The 18,603-nt window shown below is 45.1% G+C and overlaps 1 protein-coding gene across 1 annotated transcript in view; it reads right to left on the bottom strand.

Moving 5' to 3' along the window:
* The window catches only part of LOC308481826 (uncharacterized protein), a 201,673-nt gene extending 183,536 nt beyond the window's left edge, over positions 1 to 18,137 (bottom strand). Inside the window, exons 1-6 of the mRNA XM_081014531.1 lie at positions 17,990 to 18,137; positions 14,926 to 16,651; positions 13,644 to 13,808; positions 13,076 to 13,266; positions 12,595 to 12,655; positions 11,984 to 12,123 (exon numbers count right to left, since the gene is read on the bottom strand). Coding sequence (XP_080870657.1) covers positions 11,984 to 12,123; positions 12,595 to 12,655; positions 13,076 to 13,266; positions 13,644 to 13,808; positions 14,926 to 15,295 — 927 coding nt within the window. The 5' untranslated portion in view covers positions 15,296 to 16,651; positions 17,990 to 18,137. The remainder of the gene's footprint in view (positions 1 to 11,983; positions 12,124 to 12,594; positions 12,656 to 13,075; positions 13,267 to 13,643; positions 13,809 to 14,925; positions 16,652 to 17,989) is intronic.
* Positions 18,138 to 18,603: the final 466 nt, after the last annotated feature.

The raw sequence follows: 18,603 nt of genomic DNA, 5'->3' as shown, positions 1-18,603 counted from the left end.
GCCCCTGCAGTGTGCATTGCTTGATCTGGAGCAAAAACGTTCCAGGTTTACATGCTTTGACATCAAAGGGTCTCTGGTATTAGGTACATGTTCAGTATTGTCAGGTGGAGGCGAAGGAAGTCCAGCATGCATTTGTCAGTTGTCAGAGCAATGTTTGCATACACATATGATGGTCTGTTTTACTCTCTTTTCGAGAGGAGAGGTATTCCTTGTAACAGAGAAGTAGTATTTTCCTGCATTAAGCGGGATTTGTCAACAGGGGAGAAATAATGTGATAGCTTGCCTTGTTTAATTTGTTTGACATGATTAGTTTATTCTAACTTTCTCTTTTGCAATCTTCTAATGATTATTATTATTATTCACTCCCCCCTTACAATCCTTTATCACCAGCTTTTCAAGATTTATGAGCATTAATAAAGCATCTCACCTTCCTTATCCGCAAAAATGCTGTGTCATGCAGTACTTTGTCTGCGATTCAGTCACAAACACATTAAAAACAAATATCCATGGGATGTAAAAGGCAAATAGAACTGGAACAATCTTCCCTAGTCACTTCATGAATCACTTGAAGAAGAGTTAAAACCAATTAAAACTCATTAAAATCGCTTAAAACCTACTAAAAGGCAGATAAAAACCACAGGCTTTCCAGAGAGAAATGTTGCCTTGCAAGCTGTTGAGTCCCTTTCAGGCCCTGTTCTACTTCATCGCCTGACACTCCTGAGAATATGAGGGAGCCCTGTTTGCTTCAGTGTTGAGGAAGGGACTTGAGAGTGTTGAGGATGACACTTGAGAGCCAAGCTGTCTAGTGTCTACCTTATTTCACGATTCTATAGCGAGACTTCGACAGAAGTGGTGAGCGTGCCAACTTGAAAATTCCTGAGAGTATTCAGGAATCCACCAGATACCATAAGTCTCTGGGAACAGACCACCTTAATGGATCCCCCAGCCTTATAGAGGGGCACTGCATCATCACTTCAACTTTCAAATTATCCATCTCAGACAATGGGCTCAGCACAAACCTCCTTACCAATGAATTTCTATCTTCCCACTCCCTTGGAGAGACCTGAACTAGGGTATGTTCTATCTCATATTGGGCCTTTAATTTACTGAGATGGTCTCATGGTTGCCACAGAGGCCATGAGGTCTGAGCTGACGCATGACCTACAGGTTTTATGGTTTCTTCATCTGCATGAAGAAACCAAGCATTGTGAAAAAGACAGAGTGCTTAGTGACATAATGTATGGAGTCACACCTGTATTAGGATTCATATTTCAGAATAACATATTGTGTAACATAACACCAGTTATTGACTAAGGATTAAAGGTAGAAGCAATTACAATTAAAAAGAAAGATAAGAATGGGCCACATATAAAAATCTGATTAAGAAAAAGACAATAAATTGGTAATTAAAGATTATGAGGAAATTAAACAATACCTTACGGGTTGGATCCAATACCATCAATTCCATGAAGTGTTCAGGACAGATAAGAAAAATGGTTTTTCAAACAAACCTTCATTATTAGAAAAAGTGTTATTATAAAACAAAACCAAGGTAATATCAAAAATGTATGATACATTATTCAAGTTGGAGGTCAAAGACGAAGAGGTCAAGGAGGTAATGATCAAGTGCGCTTTAGATATTGGGAAAACCATTAACTTAACAGCATGGGAAGAACTATGGAGAAAGAACTGGAAATTTACAGCCTGTGAAGTATTGAGGGGAAACCTAATCAAGATGCTTTATAGATGGTACTTAACACCTACCAAAATAGCTAAAATGTATAAGACAAAAACAAATCTGTGCTGGAGGTGTGGTAAAACAGAGGGGACATATACATGTTTAGTGGACCTGTGAAAAAATCAAAAGTGTTAAGTTGTGGGCGAACATACCAGACGACACAGCAATTCTTCAAACAGCTCTTATTTATTCAGAGGCCAGAACAGAACTGAACTGAAGAGCTCAGTCAGCCTGCTTATATAGAGCTCCAGAACAACGTAACTGTAGCAACTTTCTAAAACTATCCAATCACTGAACGTCACTTTCGATCCTTCATTTGCATACAAACTATCCAGTCACTGAACGTCACTTTCGATCCTTCATTTGCATAACTATCTACAGTATCCCCCTGCTGGCCCAGGGTGAGAACTTCAGTACATAACACCCCTCCCCACTGAGATAAGGCGTTAGTTACAATTGTAATGGTTTCCTTATATACAGCACTACACGTAATGGTTCAATTAGGCACAAAAGCATATCGGTTACATTTCACATACTTAGACCAACAGTGATACATGTCCAACAACATAGTCCTTTAAATAAGTTGGGTGCTTGGAAACTCTGCCAGACCGCCAGGGACTGGTAGCCAAGTCTGGGGGACCGCCCAATTCTTGCTGAGGCTGTGGTGTGACCCTAGGTGGTGTTGAAACCAAGTCCCCTGGATCCGCTGCTGTGGTTGGAACCTCCACAAGTGGAGTTGATGGAATGTCAGGTACGGCAGTGGTCTGAGTCTGTGGGAACTCCAGCAGACCCTCTGAAGTGGCTTGGTTTGGCTCCACGCCCGCAGTTTGCGAGAGAGGTGTACGTGGAGCATCACCATCTGTAAGTGTCTGTTCTGGAGCCACGAGTGCAGTTGAGGGCACCACGGTAGTGTCCAGGTCCCCAACCCTGCGCCTAAGCTGGTCTGTGTGCCGGCGCCACAAGGGTCCGTCTTCGAGTGCCACCTGGTACGAGCGTGGTCCAGTGACTCCCACTACTGTGGCTGGCACCCAAGGAATGTCCCCCACAAAGTTCCAGGCAAAGACCTGGTTTCCTGGAACAAATGACCATGGCGCATTGGCACAGCCTGGGGGTTCGGCCACAGCAAAGTCTGGGCGCAGCTGGTCAAGCAGGGACCTGAGGCGGCGGCCCATAAGCAGTTCGGCAGGACTCTGCCCTGTGGCCGCATGAGGGGTGATGTGTTGTACGAAGAAGTATTCGGCGACCTGCTCGTGCCAGTCTCCCCGGTCCAGGTGTGCCAGTGCCTCTTTTGTCGAGCGCACCATTCTCTCTGCTTGCCCGTTGCTGGATGGGTGAAATGGTGCTGTTAGGGCATGGCGGAGGCCCAGTCCCAAAAGGTACCGCTCAAAAGTGCCTGACATGAACTGTGACAAGGACATCAGAACACCCATGCGTTGCAAAGAGGCCTCGCAGCACCCGGATGATGGCCTTGGTAGTGGTGGAGGGCATCAGGGCCACGTCCAGCCATTTGGAATAGGCGTCCACCACTACCATAAAGGTCCGGCCACAAAAGGGGCCTGCCAGATCAATGTGCACCCTCGACCAGGGTGTCTTGGGCATCTCCCAGGTGTGTCCCTTAGCTGCTGGTAGCGCAGGCCTCGATTCTTGGCACGCTTGACAGGCGGAAACCGAGGCAGTGATGGCATCGTCCATGTTAGGCCACCAGATGTAACACCGAGCCAACGCCTTCATTTTGATGATTCCCAGGTGGCCAACGTGCAGAGCCTCAAGGACACTTGACGGAGTCTTTGGGGAATCACAACGTGGTCTCCCCACAGCAGACAGCCGCGATGAGCCGAGAGTTCATGTTGTCTGGTTGCAAACAGCTGGAACTCCGAGGCAAAAGGCCCTTGTGGCCACCCCCTCCACACCCAGTTGAGCACACGGCTGATGCTGCAATCCTGGGCAGATGCGGATGCCACAGTGGCTGCCGATACAGGCTCTGCCGGAAGATCCTCAATCAGGAGGAGCAATGAAGCAGGAGCCAGGTCTTCCACAAACGCTGGAAGAGAGCAATGGCTGAGAGTGTCGCCATGGCTTATCGATTTCCCTGGGCGATGGACGAGCTGGTAGTGGTAGGCAGCCAGGAAAACAGTCCATTGCAGCATGCGCGGCGAGAGGACCGGTGGAGTTGGTCAATCACCGGCGAGGACGCCCAGGAGCAGCTTGTGGTCGGAGATGAGGTCAAAAATCCTGCCGTATTCATGGAACCTCTTCACTCCAGCCACAAGTGCCAGTGCCTCCTTGTCAAGCTGGCTGTAATTCCGTTCAGTCAGAGATAGCGGTCCTGAGTAGGTGAGCGGTGCTTCTCTTCTGTCTGGAAAACGGTGACTAAGGACAGCGCCGATGCCAGAAGGTGAGGCGTCGCAGGCAAGGACCAGCGGCCTGGCTTCACTGTACTGTACCAGCACACTGTCCGATGAAAGGAGAGCCTTGGCCGCTTTGAAGGCTGCTGTCTCCCGATGACCCCAGGACCAAGGTGTCTTTGTGCTGAGGAGTCAGTGAAGAGGCTCAGCCACCGTGGCTTTGTGGAGTAGGAACATGTTATAAAAGTTCAGCAGTCCCAGGAACGCCTGCAACGCCGTCTTGTTCTTTGGGACGGGGGCCTGCTGGATAGCGCGGATCTTGGATGTGGTCGGGTAAAGGCCGGAGGTGTCGATAAGATAGCCCAGGAACTCCACCTGTGGAACAGCGATCTGGCACTTCCCCCCGCTTTACCTTGAGCCCGGCCTCCTGGAACCTGGTCAGCACGGTGCGGAGGCGCTCGAACAGCTGCTGGTGTGAGTCTGCAGACACCAAGACGTCATCAAAATATGGTACCACGCCCGCAAGCCCTTGCAGGAGACGCTCCATAAGGCTTTGGAAGATGCCAGGAGCCACACTCACCCGGAACTGCAAACGGCGGCAATGGAATGCCCCCGGTGGGTGACAATCGTCTGGGCTTCAGCAGTGGCATCATCGACGGGCAGTTGTTGATAGGCTTGGGCAAGGTCCAGCTTAGCGAAGACCTTACCCTCACCCAGGGAATGCAGCAGGTGTTGGACAACAGGAACCGGATAAGCGTGCTGCTGAAGTGCCTTGTTGATCGTGCACTTGTAGTCAGCGCAGATTCTCACCGACCCGTCTGGCTTGGCGTGGTCAACCGGCTCCAAAACTCCTTGGGCAATCAGCTTGTCCAGTTGTTCGTCCACCATAGCCTTGAGAGCAAAGGGAACCCAGTGTGGCTTTAGCTTGATGGATCAAGGCTAAAGGAGATGGGCGTACCTGTATATTGACCCAAAGTGCCATCAAAAACCTCGGCAAAGTCTTTGACCAGACCCTCAGTCTCTGCGTTAGAGATGCAGTTGATGCCAGTGACTGCCAGACTGAGGGCATCAAACCAGTCTAGCCCTAGGAGGCTTGGCCGCTGCCCTTTGACCACCACCATTCGGAGCAGGCCCGAAAAATCCTTGAAGGCGATCCAGAACCGGCCAACGCCTACCACGGGAATGTCGTTTCCCTGGTAGTCTCTCAGGTGTACGCAGTGAGAGTCGAGTTGCCTTTTGGACACTCTGGGTACCAGTCTTTTGATGGTGCTCCAAGACACGATGGACAGGGCAGACCCGGTGTCGATCTCCATGTCACATGGAGCTCCTTCAATGAGCACCGTGACGTTCAGCTTGTGTCGCGTAGGCAAGTCGGTTTGGCCAATCGTGGTTCCAGATGGGCAGTGGCAGTTGGTGAGAGCGAAACAGCTTTCCTTGGACTGGAGTGAAGATTTGGACTTGCGAGTCGGTGAAGGGGGTGCCAGACGGAGCCGATCGGCAGACCTTAGCAATGTGGCCCCTTCTGGAACACTTGCGACAGATGGCGTCTCTGAATCGACACTTGGCATGGGAATGGTTGCCTCCGCAGCCGGCACATTCCGATTGGCCCTTGGACTTCTCTTGGAACTTTCTGCACTCCCGCTTTGTCTGGTGCACGTCATCGTCTTCACTGGAGGATGCCTCATCACTGCTGGGCTCTTCATGATGCACTGGAACTGGCTTCCTAGCAAGACGCGGGCTGCTGGCCTTGCGGATCTCCTGGGCAGCTTCCAAGGCCACGGCCTCCTCAATGGCTTTCTGCAGTGTGAGGTCTTGCTTGGCGAGGAGACACCGTTGCAGATGGATGTCCTGGACCCCGCAGACGATTTGGTCCATCAGGACATCATCTAAGTCTTGGAACTCGCAGTGCATTGCAGCCTGTCGGAGGGCAGCGGTGTAGTTGTTAATTGACTCCCCCTCTGCCTGGTTCCGGTGGTAGAACGCATGGCGGGCAGCAATCTTGGACGGCTTTGGTGCGTAGTGGTTGCGGAGCTTCTCTTGGATCGTGTCCCACGGTGCTGCCTGGACTGCTTCAGGTGAAAGCAATGCTCGGGCCGTCTCAAACACCTCAGGCCCACAGAGGCTGAGGAATAGGCCCCGCTTCCGCTCCTGTGATACTTCTGTCAGCTCGTTGGCTTGGAGGTAGCAGTCGAACCGAGCGAGGTAGGAGTCCCATGATTCAGAGGCTGGCGCAAACAGCCAGAGGCACAAGTGAAGCCATGATTCTGATGCCGGCATTGAGGGCGATGGATGGAACACAGTGCTCTAGCCAGAACAGTCAGCTCTGAATTGGTTCTGTTCAGTGATTTCGCTCAGTGATTCAGCTCAGTGATACGGCTCAGTTCCGAGGGTGGCCACATCTGGCTGTGCTCTGATGTCCATTGATCCCATCCTCGTCGCCAGTGTTAAGTTGTGGGTGAACATATCAGACGACACAGCAATTCTTCAAACAGCTCTTGTTTATTCAGAGGGCAGAACAGAACTGAACTGAAGGGTTCAGTCAGCCTGCTTATATAGAGCTCCAGAACAACGTTACTGTAACAACTTTCTAAAACTATCCAATCACTGAACGTCACTTTCGATCCTTCATTTGCATAACTATCTACAGTATCCCCCTGCTGGCCCAGGGTGAGAACTTCAGTACATAACAATATCTGGCAACCAAATATTGTTTCCTGATAAGGAAAGATGCACGCCATCCAGCCTGAACAGGATCTCGTCTGAGAATGTGATCTTGGGGTGGTAAATCACTCAACGACCCCACTGTAGTATGCAGCGCCTCACTGCGCAATTAACCTTTTGCCATGCCCGGTTGAGTCTGGGTTCTGCCATTGTCTCTCCAGCATCTCGTACCAGCCTAGGCTTATGGAGGGGTACAGGTTGTGCAATGTCTGCAAGTCCTCGATTATAACCCATGTTAGATCAATATCCTTGTGTTGGCCCAAATTGTTTCCCCCCAAATGAATGAGCAAAGCATCCAGGAGCCCCTAGGACTCAATTCTTGCCATGACTAAGAGCATAAATTCTGGCAGGTGTGGGCTGCTTAAATGGCCAGGGGGTGGACCTGAAGGAAGCCTTCATGCTCCATCGGCACTGCCCCCTGACACAGCACAAGTCCCAGCCTGCATCCACATTCACCAAAGCAGGGTGCATGCCAGGATCCGGCTTCTGATAAGCCCCTACCACCTATCAGGAAGGGCACCAAATGCATGGTTCCCTCGTTGGGGCCCCAGTGGATCCTCTACCGTCCTGCAATGCCGCCACACCAAAAGGGGTGAATGGACTTGTGCTCCAGGCATTATCTGAGATCTCCAATACCATCCGTTTGATAGTTGGGATTAAATTATGCTGTGCTGATTTTACTACAGACAGCTCGTCAAGAAATTTGAAGCATTGTCCCTATTAAATCTGCAGCAGCTAGATGTCATAGACAGCCCTTTCCTAAACAAACGTAGTCGAGTACAGTAAATTCTAAATAATATTTTTTGTTGTATGACTCTTGGTCTAAGGTCCAGAGACCCCCATGTTGTAGAATTTAGCACAGGTTCTCATTGCTTGGCCAAGATTGACATCCCTAATTCATTATTCCGCTCCTCTCTTAATATTTGCCTATCAAACTGATATGCTTATAATAAACATTTGTATAAGGTTATAGTGGTTTGTTTGTTTTTTGTTACATGTGAGTTGATCAGCTGTTTTAATAATTCTGGAACCTCTGAGGCTGTAAAAGCTGCTGGTCCGTAGATGGTAGCTATGGAGTTTTATGCCAGTGTCAGTTGAGTAGGTTCTCTTTCTGTATATTTATTGGTTTACATTGACGATGAGAGAAGATTGGGGGCAGGCCGTGTTTATTTGCCTTTTATTGCCTCTGATGAACTACAGTGAGATTTGTTTGAAGTTGCAGAAGGCTGTGTGTGAAATATTAGGTCAAGTTAGCCATATTGATCTGAATGCTGTTGGTATATCCCTGCTATCACTGTTGCCAGCTTGAGCTGTGTGTGTAACAAAAGGGAGCCATACCAGAGTGAAGGTGTCCTCTTTTTTTGGTCTTCATGTCAGTTTTAGTTTGTCGGTTAATTTTTCTAATAAGGTCTTTTCAATTTGGTACCAGTGGTCCATGCTTACTGCAGACAAGTCTCTCCAGTGTCTAACTATGACGTTTCTGGCTGCTGAGAGTAGGTGGGTTATAAGCTCTTTGTGGTGTAAGTGAACATTATTGTTTTGGAAAATAGGGCCAATTCTGGAGTGGGTTCCAAGACCTCCTTAGTTATGTTACATATTTTTTGTAGGACTGCTGTCCAAAAGGGTTGGATTTGGGAACATTCCCACCACATGTGAAGGTATGTGCCTGTAGAGGTACAGCCTCTTCAGCATTTTGATAAGGTTCCTGGATGTATTAACACCAATTTCCTCAGGGTCAGATGCCATCTATAGATAAGTTTCAAAGTGAGTTCTCTTCTTTTGGCTGAGGTGGATTTAAAGGGAGGTTTGGACCAAATTGTAGTCCATTGGGTAGAGCTTATTTTGTAACCTATGTCATGTTCCCATTGTTTTTTTAATTGTGTCAAGTGCGATTGCGGCGTTGTAAAGTACAGTGGTACCTCAGGTTACATACGCTTCAGGTTACAGCCTCCGCTAATCCTGAAATAGTGCTTCAGGTTAAGAACTTTGCTTCAGGATGAGAACAGAAATCGTGCTCCGGCAGCGCGGCGGCAGCAGGAGGCCCCATTAGCTAAAGTGGTGCTTCAGTTTAAGAACAGTTTCAGGTTAAGAACGGACCTCTGGAACGAATTAAGTACTTAACCTGAGGTACCACTGTAGTATTTTGTATATTGCAGATACTACCCCCCTACCATGTCCCTCTGCTGACAAAAGAAGGCTTTGTTGTTATTTAGGGGGGGTGCAGTTGATGGTGCGTTAGCCAGGATACTTGAATGCCTCCTACTTTATCCTGTAATTCCTGTGTTGATATGGGTTTATTGTTTTTGTAGAAGTCTGCAAGACAGTATAGGTCCTTGGTTTGCCATTTTCTATGTGAAAGGTTTGGGCTGCATGACTGATAATGGATAATGAGACAAGGGGATTAGTGGGGATGGGGTTGGTGGCAATGTGCCTACTTCTTGTTTCCAGGCCTTAAGCATGGATAGTGTGAATCCCCCTTCAACTCAAGCAGCTGTGATAGGTCAGGCTCCTTCTGGTGATATGTCACAAGCTCAAGATGGTCATCGGGATATGCTCTTCAAACTGGTTTCTAAAAATTTATTGATATATTGCACAACCCTACCTACCCCACATACAAACTGTTCAGCCATGTCTGCCCCCTGCTCTTTCTCTAGCACCCCACTCCATCTCAGATTCTGATCCCAATTTCAGTAATCCTCAGGTTTAAGATGTAAGCCTGGGACAGTTTTCTTTAGCTGATTAACTGCACGTGGATTGCTGAGACTCAGATTCAAAGCTGAGTTGGCTGTTTTTGTTAGATCAGTCACTTTTTTCACCAAGCCTGGCTATATTTTTATGTTCTCTACTTTTCTTGCTATGTGTTTATGAAGACTTGCTTTATAGGGCTCAGATCATGGAGCACCCTTTTATAAACATGAAAGAAGTGCCACTGTTTTAATACAGGTGATTTATAGACATTACTCTTTCACATGTAATATTATTTCATGTTTCAGTTAAACACTCGCCTTCCCATTATACTCTTTGATTCTGCCTCTACTAATGCAAGTTCCCCCAAAAAGGGGATTCTGGGAGTATTGCAGGATAGGGCAGAAAAGCACTTGTACCTCTTCCAAACCTAGGACCTTCTGCACACACAGCAGGTGCTGAGCTACTGAGCTGGGGACCCTTCCAAATAATTCATATACAATCCAGCACAATTCTATGCATGTTGACTTAGCTTTAATTACATAATTATTAATTTTTCCTATTACAAACATATGGTTTGTTTTATATGGACTAGTTGGCTTTGTCATGCTTATCAAATCGTTCTAAAAGAGCTCTTAATATATTTCCTGGCCTTTTTTGGTGCCTATCCCGAAGATTTTCAAGTGCAGTCTTTGCCTGTTGAAAGAAAAACAAAATAGATATTCACAATTATTAATATCAGTGAGGAAAAAGCAAAAGACATCAGAATCTGTGGCATCCAGAATCTCCTTCTTTCCAGCAAAAATGTAAGCAAGTGAATTTATTTTGAGGGACGGTGCTGCAAATGTAAATCCAGTCATTTGTATTCAGAGATGTGTTTCGTGAGAGGCCTTGTGTATCAACACTCAAGAGCAGCTTTTTAGGCATGGAGGGTTGAGCAAGAGGAGCCGGGGCCAGCAAACTCTACAATACAACTGAAGCCTTATTGCACCAGGGAATCGTTTGCCCGCGTCCCCAGGACCGAAGAAAGAGTAAAATAACACCAGGAAAGTTTCTTCTTTGGAGAAAAGAGTTTAATCTGTGCGCAGAGACAACCAGCAGAATAGCTTCTGAAATCTGGCTGCAACTTTACTATGTCCAGCAAGCATTCTTATACTTGAGAGCATTCACCCACCTCCCAAACTTCCCCCAAACTTCCCCAATCAGCTGGCAAGTTTTCAATTTATTCCTTTTTAGGGCATATCTATATTGCTGGCTAAGCACTGCTGGCTAAGCACCCCCTCCTCTTACCCCTGTACGTGTGCCTTTCTGCTGGCTAAGCACTCCCTCCCCTCTCCTTCGTACACGTGTCTTTTTGCTAGCTAAGCACTCCCTTACTCCCTTGTACGTGTCTTTTCTTATCTTGCATTACTGAAGCAGGAAGCGCAAGGCAGGAAACGACCCCTCAGCCTGTCTGGTTGGTTTTTAGTTAACAGCAGCACTTTCTGCTAGCTGGCTTAACCACAAATGCAGAAGTAAGCTTAGTGCAAAGACTCACTATGTGCAGATAATATTAAGATTAACCCTTCACAACCGCTCATCTCTCTGTGAATCCAGCCCATTTTATTCATGTTTACCCTGGTTTTCTCGTTTAGGAAGGCCCCAAAATTGTTGAGCTTCTTTTAAACAGTCCTAACCAACAGCACTCTTTAAGAATGATTTATTGTCACACTATAATGTAATACCAGAGTTTACCATAAAGATGGCACCTGTGTTTAAAATTGTCTTCTGTGAAACAGCATCCCATTTAGGAGATTGATGATGCACAAGCAATAGCTAACGAAAAATGTGTTGGAGATTCAGGGTTGGTAGCTCATTGGATTGGAATCATGGCTGTTAAAGAGAGCGGTATCCAACAGTGCAGTTCGGCTCATGCAACACACAACCACATGTACAATGAATTGTTTTCCTCTTCAGCCCTCTCACCACCCTCAAAAATTGGCACTGGGGTGACTTAGAGGGACCTTCTATAGTGGGGGAGAAAAACTTCCATTGTGTGAGCAGATCTCTCTTTGTGCTGCACTAGATAAAATGCATAGTTTCTCCCATTTAATTAGTCTGAACAAGTTAAGAAGAGGGAAACTGAGCGAGGAAAATGATGCACAAAAGTGTATATAATGAACCCTATCTCTGGTCATATAGAATGAGGAAGTGAGTACAGTGGAACCTCAGGTTGCGAACGTGATCCGTGTGGGAGGCACATTCGCAACCCACAACATTTGCAACCTGCAGCGCCGCATCTGTGCACGCACAGGTCGCGATTCGGCATTTCTGCGCATGTGCACAGCGCGAACTTCCAGGTTCGGCGTGGTACACAACCCGAAAACGCGTAACCTAAAGCGTCTGTAACCCGAGGTACCACTGTACGCAGAATACAATTTAGAACTGAAAGAGAGAGAAACCAACAGGGAAAAAATATTCTGCTTCTTTACTTCCAAGTGTAGGGTTCACTTACTTTTTCAGCCAGCTCTGTGGCAGTTATATTTGGATCATATGGGATGGGTTCTCCAACATATGTCCTCAATTTCACTGGGAACCCTCCATAAGCGGGAAGGAATGTACATCGAGTTTTCTCATACAGCCATTTTGTCAGCCCTGTGTATGAAATGGAAGAAGATTAGGAAAGCATTTCAAATTAGTTGGCATTCTGAGTGTTTGGCAGTTACAATCCATACATCGCAGCGTGGAAGAGTTAAATAATATAAGTGCTTTGGGAAAGAGATGCAAGATATTCAGTCAGCTCTTCTCATGCTTTGCAATCAGGGTCATAGGTTGTGCAATAGACTGCAGAATATGGTATGTTTTCTGCTCAGTTCCCCTCCATGTTAGGGTTGCTACCACATTTATCTGTGGTAGCTTTGTTTTAAATTTAATGGGAAACTAGGCAAGGACATGTTCACTCAGTTCTGAGGCAGGCAGCACAGCTTTTTTGCAGATAAGTGTACATGGAATAAACTCTACTAGTAGGTAATAAATAGATATTCTTTTTTAAAAAAAATACTAAAATATTTATTGCCTGATATCAGAGCTCTTGGTCAACCAAGGAACATAGGATATTTAGCTCACTTGTCTTTCCAATGGTCCTGTATGCTTCACACATGTTTTGGGTAAATATAGGGATGATGGGCTAAAAGATAAAAGATGGAATAAAAATGAAAAGAAAGGCGAGAACTGGATAACTACTTCCCCCCAACCGTCCTGCCTTTATTTTTGTTAAAGAATAGGAAGAATGCTTCACATTTGGTATTATAATGACAGGCAACTCATAAATTATTTAATTGGCTTCAATTCAAATATCTCAGATGAAGAAATTTCACAAGCTATCCCCCAGATTTTCAGGAATTGAAGAGAAAAAAAGAAAGAAAAGCTGTTTTTCTTTCCAAATGCCACTGATTTGTGGCTCTCCAGATAATCATTTGACACCAAAACAGGATGTTTGCCATTCTTGGCTATTTAGGATGCTAGATCAAGGATTTTAACACATTATGTCATACGTCATTTCCAGGATAATCTTGAGGTCAATGCAAATTGCCCAAAGGTCACTCACCACTTTCGCCTCCAAAGCTATCCGAGCAAAACCTGTGCGGTTACCCCACATTAAGCTGTAATCATTACTAAAGTTTGCTTCTCTAGCTCCACCAGGTATAATGCCCAATAAATAGCCTTTCTTCAGAATTTCCACACATTCAGCATTCGTGAAATCTCTCAATAAGACAACATCACACATTATCTTCATCCCTAAAAAAATAAACCCCAAACAGAAAAATGAACTTTATATAACTCTTATTTAGGAAATAGTGTGAATAAGTGTCGTTATTCAAATGATATTGCACTATTATGGATCACAAGTACAGCTCTCTGCAAATCTTCTTCATGATTTCATGAAAGGTGACCTTTATGCTAGTTCCTCTTTTGCTCACATGTTCTTGGAGTAATCTTTTTCTGGTAAGCAATAGAGTGAGACTGAGTGCAATTTCACCTATTGGTGGTATTTTATTTTCTGTTGCTTTTTACCTGCTTGCCTGATGCACTGTTTTATATTTAATCCCTTTGTTTTATGTCATATTTTATACATTTTTATCTAAAAAGGCATGATTTGAATTTAAATCATTTACCTGGCGTCCAATACAACATGTGATCAATTACTGAATGGCAGTATAACCCTGTCTTTTTATAAAGTTTAGTCAGAAATAATATATAGTTGATAGGAAAAGGTGGATGGTAGAGAATAATAATCCCTGGACCTTTAGGGAGACGTTCCATGTCCATAACTTCATAACCTGAAAATAATACAAAGTTTAACAAATAAATATTGCTTTGATGAAACTAAATACGATATCATCATCTTTTAGTGGAGGAAAACAATGTGGTTCAGAAAAACTAAAGGTCAGGTAAAAAGCTCTGCTATATGCTCAAGCATTGTGGGTGCTAGGTTGTCATCCACAGGAAATAGAGCTTACTCTGTGGTGGTCGCAGAATTAAATAAGGGGGACACCTACTCTCCTGAAATGTTCTTTCCTTGCTTACATTTGGGCATAGGTGGAAACATTTTTTGCCCAGCCTTTGAGACAGCTACAGTGGTACCTCAGGTTAAGAACTTAATTCGTTCTGGAGGTCTGTTCTTAACTGAAACCATTCTTAACCTGAGGTACCACTTTAGCTAATGGGGCCTCCTGCTGCCGCCGCCGCCACCGCGTGATTTCTGTTCTCATCCTGAAGCAAAGTTCTTAACCCGAGGTACTATTTTGCTGCTTCTTCCTCCTCCTCCATTACTGCTGCTTCCCGTGGCTGCAGGGGAATCCTCCTGGAGGTGCTTTGGCATGACTCTTACAATGGCCAAAGTGCCTCGGCTCTGGCATGACTGCAGGCGAGGGAAGCAGTAGAGATTTTGGAGGAGAAAGCAGCAAAGGTGCAGGGGGAGTGAATGGGGGATGGGCAAGTGGCAGCAAGATGGTGGCACGGGAAAAAGAGGTGGCAGTACAATGTACCGATGATGTATACCGACAGGAAAAAAGCACTGGGTGTAAGCAACATTCCCCCAAGTTTCTTTTGGAGATGAGGCATGCTTCAAAGGTGATTAAATGTATGGTGTTTATGCAGTCACCAATTGACCCTTTCTTCTGTGATATGTCTTAATTTCATACCTCATAAAAAGTTTTGTATTTCTTTATGATTGCTTATTACATAAATAAATATTGATGGCTTTGTTTTGATCCTTATGAAGCCAAACCAAACTTGTAGCTGTTGTGACCCCAAGGTGGGTTCAGAGCTACACTCCTGATGCACTGTGGCAACTATTGTTCCAGTGCTTGAAGCCTGAAATTCTGATGCTCAGTACTATGAAAGTATAGTGGCTCATAAGATGGAATAATTGGTATGAAAGAAACCTTTACTCACCATGCCATATCTTTCCATATGTATCTACAACTTTAGCCATAACTTGCCTTGGCTTGTCCCAAAATTTGCTATAAAAATCATTTTCTTGGTGGTTAGTCATCTTGTAAATATATAACAATAGTGAGGCACAAGAGGAAAAAAACCAGAAAACCAATATTTCTGAATAAAACAACATCGGAAGCACAAAAAGCCACAGAGGGTGAGCCACCGAGGTCAGGTAGTCTTCTAAATAAGGAAAACTAATCCAGTTTTCCAGCATTTGAGTAAAGCAGCTCATTGTTTCCTGATCTGAAGCATCAAGTGTATGCCAATGAAACAAAGAAATCAAGTGGAATTTTCCACAATCGTAATGGTTTCCCCCCCACACCATTTACCTGGAAAACAGAAAATGCAGTACATTAGTTTGAATTGCCACCCCAGAGACATTCATGAAATCTCATGCTATTTACTATTTTTCTAGTTTTCCCATTATAACTTGCCAAGTAGACATATTGTTTTTTCAACATTCATTGCTGGGATGTACAATACAGTGGTACCTCTACTTACGTGCCCCTCTTGTTACGTATCCTTCAGGATATGCACCCAGCAAACCCAGAAGTGTATTTCTGGGTCTCGCCACACATGCATGCGCAGAAGTGCTCTGTCGCACCACACACATGCATAGAACACGCATCTCCGGTTGCAGAAACCTTGGGATCTAACTGGAGCTCCGGAACAGATCCCATCTGCAACCAGAGGTACCACTGTATTAGTAATGTATGATTCATCACATTTCAGTCAGAATGTAGTTCTGGCACCTCTCAGGTGGGCGCCATTGTGAGCTGATGCTCCTTCCACCTGCTTCTTGTCTTTATGTACTTCTGAGAAGCCCCAAACAAACAATTTGAGTCAAAACAGAAGCTGGCCAGCGTGTGCAAGTCTACCCCTTTTTTAGATCTATGACTCCACTCCTAGCCGTTCCTAGCCACAATTTGTTAAGCTACATGGAGGGGCCAATTCGTATATCCTTTTCCCGTGTACTGGTGGTGGGCTTTAAGCATTCCAGTGAAGCCTCTACCATTGCACTCATGTGCGTTTATGCAAGGCCCTTCTGAGCTGCTCTCGTCATCCGCCTGAATCTAAGAAAACGAGGGGAGGTGGGGGCGCACCAGAACTGTTATGTACTGAAGTTCTCACCCTGGGCCAGCAGTGGGATACTGTAGATAGTTATGCAAATGAAGGATCGAAAGTGACGTTCAGTGATTGGATAGTTTGTATGCAAATGAAGGATCGAAAGTGATGTTCAGTGATTGGATAGTTTTAGAAAGTTGCAACAGTTACGTTGTTCTGGAGCTCTATATAAGCAGGCTGACTGAGCTCTTCAGTTCAGTTCTGTTCTGGCCTTTGAATAAACAAGAGCTGTTTGAAGAATCGCTGTGTCGTCTGATATGTTCGCCCACAACTTAACAAGAACCATGGAGAACTGGCATCTGTTCAGGGTTGCCCTGAGTCGCCCAGTGACTTACTGTAACAACTTCATGGTTGGGTTCTTTTTTGGGAAAGAGCACTAGTCACAAAGCAAGCTGGTTTCATTCAACTGCTGTGCCATTTCCCCCCGGTACATTGCTCTCTGTCCTGCTATTTTCTATGGAGGCTTTATACATATGTATTGTCCTCTTTTTGTCATCATTATAAGATTTAAAACCAATTGCCTTCTATGTGTGATCACAGATGTCTGGAGGTAGCCCTGTTAGATTTTGGCAGCAAAAATAAAAAAAATTAGTGTTGTGACACCTTAGAGATAAAGTTAATGGCTGCAAAACAAACCCCGTCTACTCAGAAGTGAGCACCACTGAATTTATGAGGATTCCCATCTCTGTGTTGGAAACCCTGCACATTAGTAAAGCAGCTCCCTTCACACTAGAGTCTTGCTGTTCAAATGGAATGCCCAATTAAGGTTCAAATATATTGATGACCAGATTACCCTATGTCTAAATAGCTAGTTGAGTAAAAATATGTGGCATTATATTACTGCAGAGTTGTATATTTCTTCTGCAGATATGTGTACAAACAGCTTCCCCTATGTAGTGCCCCCCCATTTGTGTACCTTAAGGAAAGAAGCTTGCAGGGGGTTATACCAGATGATCCTCAGGGTCCCTTCCAACTCTGATTCTAAGAGACATGGGTGGTGCTGTGGTCTAAACCACTGAGCCTCTTGGGTTTGCTGATCGGAAGGTCAGCAGTTTGAATCCGCGCAACGGGGTGAGCTCCTGTTGCTCCGTCCCAGCTTCTGCCAACCTACAGTAGCAGTTCAAAAGCATACCAGTGCAAAGAGATAAATAGTTACCACTATGGCAGGAAGGTAAACAGCGTTTCCATGTTCTCTGACTTCCTTCACAGTATTCCATTGCACCAGAAACAGTTTAGTCATGCTTGGCCATATGATCCAGAAAGCTGTCTATGAACAAACACCGGCTCCCTCGGCCTGAAGCAAGATGAGTGCCGCACCCCATAGCCACATTTGACTGGACTTAACCATCCAGGGGCCATTTACCTTCTATGATTCTACTGGTATTAGAAGAATGATAAATTCCAGTTGTGACTAAAACAAAGTGTTTTATATTGCATATATTTAAGTCTGGGTTTGCTCAGCATCCAGTGCTCTCCTATTGCTGGTTTGGAGATCTGTTTACTCATGACATTAGCCACCATCTATATGTGGCTAATGTCATGTTATTTCTTATGAAATACTGAATATTGGTTAGTTTTCCCCTAAACCAATTTCAGATAAACCCTGATTAAAAAAAGAACACCCTAGCTGTGTTTTAAGTTGACAGTTTGTAAACAGGCTATAGTTTTCATACAACTGGTTTTTACACACACACACACACACACACACACACACACACACACATACATTCTGCTGACCCCTGTTCACGGACAGACAAATAACACAACTGCTAGCACATTTGCAATGCTTAGCAGGGTCTGGTATGGTTTCCAGTTTGATGGGGGTCCATGTACTGAGATTCCTTGGGGTTCCTTCCAACGCTACAAGTCTATGAAACACAAACTTTTTACTTACATTCCTGATAAGCCTAAATTCCCTTTACATCAGTTACCTCTCCATGGGACCAGCAGAAGTTCTCTCGTGGTTTTTTCATAGGCTGTTTCACTCCTAATGTGATGCATCCCTTTGTGATTTTTAAAGAGACTCTGATGGGTGTGACACCCTATGAAGAAAACAAGCTTTTTGGAAACGATACAACTAGGTTTTATTCCCATATGCAGTTAAACATGCTGCGCGAGGTAATAGCAAGCATTGCATAGTAGCATGGTGAATCACATAAAGCCTGTTCTTGGCAAAGGATAAAAGGTAGGAATTCTGACAACTATGTTGTCTCCCTTTGCTTATAGCTCCTTTCTACCTTGAACAGAATGAACAAGTCAAGGAACAAGCTACTTACACCATCCACCGTCAAGAAAAATACAACATTGATACAAAAGTCGGGTGTCTGCCCCTCTCTCTGCTGAGGACTGGCAAGAGCCCATGGATTCCCAGGCCCGCACACAGGGTCTGTGTCCCTTTGGAGAATAGACAGCGGAGATTGTCGTACTTTAATAAATTTGGTTTATTCACCTATTTACAAATTCAGCCTGCATGGAGGAAGTCTAGATCTTACAGCATGGCTCACAGCA

The sequence above is a fragment of the Podarcis pityusensis genome (assembly GCF_964106645.2).
Source record: "Podarcis pityusensis genome assembly, chromosome: 7".
NCBI lineage: Eukaryota > Metazoa > Chordata > Lepidosauria > Squamata > Lacertidae > Podarcis > Podarcis pityusensis.
This window is presented reverse-complemented; position numbering and strand designations above follow the sequence as displayed.